Raw genomic sequence first — 6,000 nt, forward strand, 5'->3', positions numbered from 1 at the left:
AGTTGTTGCTAGAAATTGAATTGCAAAAGAAAAGTAAGAAAAAGAAAATCCTTTATTGACCTTGTTTGATTTTGTTTCTGCCTTCTAGGTATTTGATGAAGCAAGACAGCAAATCTCTTGGCAGTTAAGACCTGTGTTTAACCTGAACATCCCTCTTTTAGGGCCTCATTAATCCAATCAATTACTCATTAGTATTTTTCAGGAAAAAAAAAGAGAAATGGAGGCTAAGAATAAAGTGATACGCTAAGTTATACTTGCAAGTACAGTGCAGGGTGTCTTTCCTCCGGCAAGCCTTTCATTTAAATCCCTCCTGTGTTCGGGAGGCGCCGGCCATCTGCCAGATTATGTTTTTGTTTGCAGAAACCCAGATAAAGTTGTGAAGGTCGATGCGCTGTGAGTTCTGGGAGGCGATGGTGTGCATGCTGAGAAGCAGCCTTCACGGTGGGACACGGAGGGCGAAAGAGGAGACGCAGAGAAAGACATGGCGAAGAACAAAGAGGAAATAGGAAGAAGCAGCATTTATTATGTTTCAATAAAACAGGCTGCAGGGGAAGAGAGATAATTTAGGGAAACGGTTTAACCGGAAATTAGTTTGAATCTGGAAACTCTGGCAATTGAAGTATGAGCAAAGACTGGCAAGCTGTGATGCCTCAAAGTCCAACTTACCTGCTGTCGGAAATGTGGACGGAACATCTGCAAAAATTTAACACACCCCTCCTTTATGTTTTTACATTGTAATGATGTCTCAGCTATGATAAACGGTGCTGACTTAACACAGAAGCTCCCATGGAAAACAGTGGGAAAGGAGTGTCTCTTTCAGTGTATTTCTGCCATTAACTTTCCTAAGCTTGGCTAAAAAGATTCATGGTGCTTTGTTCTGAAAGCGAAAGGCTTGTGGTTCAAAGAAACCCCACAGCTGGTGGAGATAACGAGGGGGAAAGCTGTCTGGCAGCTTCTTCGTCCTGAACTTAGATGTGCTAATCCATGTGCACAGAAAGCCAGAAACTTCTCACGTAACCTATAAAATCCCCAGCCCTGACTAAATCCTGTCGCGTTGTCATAAAAACATCTTTGGCAATACAAAAATGGTTACGTCGCGTTTTACTTCATTTGGATGTTTTCGTAAAGCTTTCATGAATAATGGTGACTGTAGATGACAGATATTAACAGCTGGACAAATATTCACATGCAAGCTGCTTCACTGAACCCTTCCCTCCTCAGACTGCCACCTCCTACTCAGCTAGTGTAATTACAAAACAATCTCCTTCAAAAGGTAGCAAAAACTCTACATATCTCAAGGAATATCTTAGCACTTTTATAGTATTTTTCTCTTGCAGGTAAAAAATTAAATATATATATATTTTACAACTTGTTTTAGTTTTTAAATACTGGTTTAATGTCGGGGGGAAATTCCAGCTAGTTATTTGTCACCATGCATCAGTGGCCATATTTAACTGGAACATTACTGTAACGTTCTAATTCTTGGAAGCACAGCTTACATTTCAGTAATTTAGAAAAAAACGTACATTTTTTTTCCATGGAAACTTATATATTTAACTTATATTCCTGTTAATTGATCATTATTGCTTAAATCTAATTAAAACTCAAAATTATCTCTCTAGTAGCCAAACTACTTTAACATGAGCTTATGTCTTATGGCTGAATATGATTGAAAATGTGTTTGTTATAATTCATGCATGTTTCACAAGAACTGCTAAACATAATATTTGATGTACTTAGTAACAAAGCACATAAAGGATATTTTTGTGTGCAGCCCTACGTTACAACCAACCTCTGTTTAGCGGTTACTATTTTACTTTTTTCCCCCTCTTTCCTTAAGGCCACAGTTGCAGCCTTTGCAGCCAGCGAAGGTCACTCTCACCCTCGGGTGGTGGAGCTTCCCAAAACAGAGGAAGGGTTAGGCTTTAATGTGATGGGTGGCAAGGAGCAGAACTCACCTATCTACATCTCCCGCATCATTCCTGGAGGCGTGGCTGAGAGACACGGCGGTCTAAAACGAGGGGACCAGCTGCTGTCTGTCAACGGCGTGGTAGGTCTGATCATCTTTTCAGTTTTATGCTGCAAATAAAGACAGATACATTTTAGATAAGCTTCTCTGCGCCGATTTATGGTTGGGTTTTTTTTTAACCTGTCAGAATAAATTCTGTTCTTTACTGGTGCATTTTCATCAGCTTTTTATGAAGCATTTGATCTCAAGTCTGAGCAATTAGGAGAGCAGCTGTATGAAGGTCAAAATGCTGTGCATGTCCTGAGTGGGCAGTAGAAACCTCCTTACTCACTAGAGCATTTATTAAAACAGACCGATTCCACCTGCTCATGTCTTCAAAATCTGAAGCTATTAATGTGAAGGGAAGTGTTTTTAAAAATATATTGAAACAGTCACCTGTTCTAACCCTCCGTTTCTGCGGCCCCTCCCTGCAGAGCGTAGAAGGAGAACATCACGAGAAAGCGGTGGAGCTGCTGAAAGCGGCCAAAGACAGCGTGAAGCTGGTGGTACGCTACACCCCCAAAGTGCTGGAGGAGATGGAGGCGCGCTTCGAGAAGCTCCGCACGGCCCGGCGGCGTCAGCAGCAGCAGCTCCTGATGCAGCAACAGCAGCAGCAGAATCTGGCTACTCAGCAAAATCACATGTCGTAGGTGAGGCGCTTCATTACTTTAAGGGTGAGGGGTGGGGGGATCCAACAGCATGCGTTGTTTTATTCCAGAGGTCTTGTGTTTAGAGCCCCCTGAACTGGTTACAAAGTAGGGCCAAAAAACAATTTGAACAAGGAATATTATTTTTTTATAACTCAATATTGATCAAAGACATTAAATATTTGACTTTGCCAAAACCAATGCCCGTTTAAATACATCAAAATAACACCAATTTTATGGTGTGGAATTTATTTTGTTTTAAATGTAGTGACCTTATTTCATCAGCAATACATAACCTAGATTAGTTTTGTAAATGTTTCCTCTGTAAGTCACCATAATCAACCAGAGATTTTTCAGGGGCTAAAAACCTGAAACAGACATACCTCTGTTATTTTTTCTAAATATATCTCTGATTTGACACATAATCAAGTTTTCTATTAAGTGATGCTTAATAGAAGCATTACTTCTAATAAGATGAACAATGAACAGTTAGAGGATGTTAGCAAGTTTACCTTCCATTTTGATGTGACTTGTTAATCATTTGTTTCCAGTTAATTGTCACTAAAACAAAAGTTGTACTTTTTAAACTTGGTTTTTATTTTGAATGGTAAAATCTTGTTTTGATTAGACTCTTCTCAGAAAAGATTTTTTTGTTTTGCGTGTTTTTACGAATCTGGATCACATCATTTATGCCCATTTGGGGACATATTGTATCTGCCAGAAACTCTGTTGGATGGAGCTTTAAATGTCAGTTTCTCAATGGAAACAAAACAGGTTCCCTGTGGACCTAGACCACTAAAGCCACTGGGAAAAATACCATTAGAGAGATCGTGTCATGCAGTTCCTAACTCTGCAAAGCCATCTCCAATTTTTCAAGTGTTTGTCTGACATGTTGGGGAGAGGCAAGCATCCAGGTTCTCTGTGGCCTTTATGTAATCCCTCAAGCACAACAGTTGACTTAAACTTGGCACATTGCCTGTGTTGGAAGGTATCTGGGAGCTTGTAACATGCCTGTGCTGAGGAGTTGCAGTGCAAACAGTTATCTGAAAAGAGATCTTGTTTTATCGACCACAGAATTTTGCTCCAGCAGCCAAGCTGATGTCACAGGACAAGACCAGAGTGCAACATAGTTTTGCATGCTTTGGGGGAAAAGGTTAGAGAGGACTCTGGGTGAATGTGAAGTCGTGGCTCTCAGCTTGTCTTTTTCTGTCTGTTTTGTGATCCACAGGTTGTTCCAGAAGAAGAAGAAGTAAAAGCCCTGGAGGGTGGATCTCAAAGATTGCCTACATGCACTTAGGATCCCAAAGGAATCTCTTTGTAGTGGAGGAAATCAGCAAAAACACTCTCTTGACTTCCTCTTTCTCCCTTCCAGTGAACCACCGATTACTGAGCAAAGAGAGAATTTGGTGTGAAACTGGTGCTCTGACGAACATGCTGAACGTTGTCCAGTTTAACTTTGTACTCCTTTTATAGTTTTCTGTTCCCCAACTGTGGATTTTTAAATCTCCCCTCTTTTTTTTGCATTTGTTGCTTATTTTTCCGTTTGTTCATTTTAACCCTTCCATCTAATATGCAGTAGAGCTTCAGCCATTTTGCCATAGATATCATTTGTACCGTGGTGTTTCGATCAAATCCTCAATTCTGGTGCTTGTGTCCCATATGAATGATTTCTCGTTCCGTTTTTCGATAAACTGTTTTTTACCTTCTATACTGTAGCAAGAACAGATTTTATATCTTGTAGTTTTAGCAATAAAACACATTGTTTGGTTCAGTTCATGATTAAATACATGCGCAGAGTTAATGAGTGATTGAAATCGCAGTAAAGCAAACAGAGTTGCATTTACTGTAAGGCAGCTTCCGAATTCAAATCCACTGCACCGTTTGAAGAGATTAAGGTTGGTTTACTGGTAAAATATAAAATTACCGTGCAATATTTATAAAACAAAAAACTCCAAATCAATCATTTCCCCTGAAATTTATCTAGAAAATATATAAGAGATATATCAAACTTGTGTTCCCGACAGACTAACAGAATGTCATCCAATTACATAGAGTATGCTAGAATTATGTTTATTTTTTAGAATATTATATATTAGAGATTTCGAGTTTTATCATTTCATATATATTCTTTCTTAAACGTGCAGATTATTATTTAAAAATGTCTTGTGAAATAGAACATAAATCTATGTTTTCCCTTTTTAACAATCATGAGTGGAAGGCCTGGGATTTAGTTCACTGCCTCTTAAAAATTATTGGGGTTTTTTTGTTTGTTTTAAGCAACGCATCTGATCTACAAAATTACAGTGGTAATCTTCCCATTAGGCCTGTCTTTACTTTTGTTCCCTCCTTTGCTGCAAAGTGCTCCCGTTTTTGTCAGACTTTTGTGTTTTTTGTTTAAAGTTTTATATTTTGTCTTTTTCTGTTGTCGACACTTCTTTGATTCCCTGACTATGTGAGTTTGGCTCTGGATTTTCTGTCCTACATTTTATTCCAAAATTAATCCTAGACTTTTAAAAACACTTTCTGAACATGTTTTGAGTGATAAAAGAATATAGGTCATGTAAAAAAGTTAAAAGGTCATAAGAATGCATTTCCTTTTAGTGTCATGGTCAGAAGTTTACATACACTCACCACTGGCGAGAATCTTGTTAAATTTGAGCTTTTAATGATTCATTAAGTAAGAATTATAAAACAATAGCATATTTTGTGGTTGAAACAATTCATTTTTAAACTTGTTTCTCTGTGTCTAGTGACACTGGTGTGTCAGGATCTTTAGGTTTATGAACAATGTGCTTAAATTAGACAAAGATCATATCAAAATTGGCTTAGCAATGAATATAGCAGGCTAACACAACACTTTTAGAGTGACCCTCTCAAAACATCAGCTCTTTTGAACCCAATTCTTGTGTTTAAATTTGCTCAAAGTTGCATCTTTTACAATCGATCAACCCTGAAAAAAGAAGACAGCCAAAAATAATGACATTAAAGCACATGGAGACTGTAAGCAAGCTTCTGACCAGGACTATAAAATATTGAAGACTTGACACCATTTTGAATAACACATATAATCAGAGCATTCCCCAAAATAATGCAGTTGTTATAAATATCATTTTTGTATCTTTAAAACAGGTACTTTTTTGTAATTGATTTACACTTTGAAGGATGATAGTCCTGTATTGTAAAGATGACAAAAAAAATACAAACTGTTGATATGCAATTGTTATACATACTATATTTGTATAAATAAATATATGTTCTTGTGTACAGTGTACTGCTTTGTTGTCTCTTCAGTCACACATTAGGTGTTTTTATAAAATACACTAAACTAGTGTATGAAATAAGACT

At 37.8% G+C, this 6,000-nt stretch overlaps 1 protein-coding gene across 2 annotated transcripts in view; it reads left to right on the forward strand.

The window, feature by feature from the left end:
* lin7a (lin-7 homolog A, crumbs cell polarity complex component) overlaps positions 1–5,680 on the forward strand; it is a 30,659-nt gene extending 24,979 nt beyond the window's left edge. The window contains exons 4-6 of one of the 2 annotated variants that reach the window (XM_005799969.3): positions 1,841–2,050; positions 2,443–2,658; positions 3,884–5,680. In XM_005799969.3, coding sequence (XP_005800026.1) covers positions 1,841–2,050; positions 2,443–2,658 — 426 coding nt within the window. In that variant the 3' untranslated portion in view covers positions 3,884–5,680. The remainder of the gene's footprint in view (positions 1–1,840; positions 2,051–2,442; positions 2,659–3,883) is intronic. The other variant, XM_023350359.1, reaches the window with a different exon arrangement.
* The last annotated feature ends 320 nt before the right edge of the window (positions 5,681–6,000 follow it).

Source organism: Xiphophorus maculatus, chromosome 17 (assembly GCF_002775205.1).
Source record: "Xiphophorus maculatus strain JP 163 A chromosome 17, X_maculatus-5.0-male, whole genome shotgun sequence".
NCBI classification, from domain to species: domain Eukaryota; kingdom Metazoa; phylum Chordata; class Actinopteri; order Cyprinodontiformes; family Poeciliidae; genus Xiphophorus; species Xiphophorus maculatus.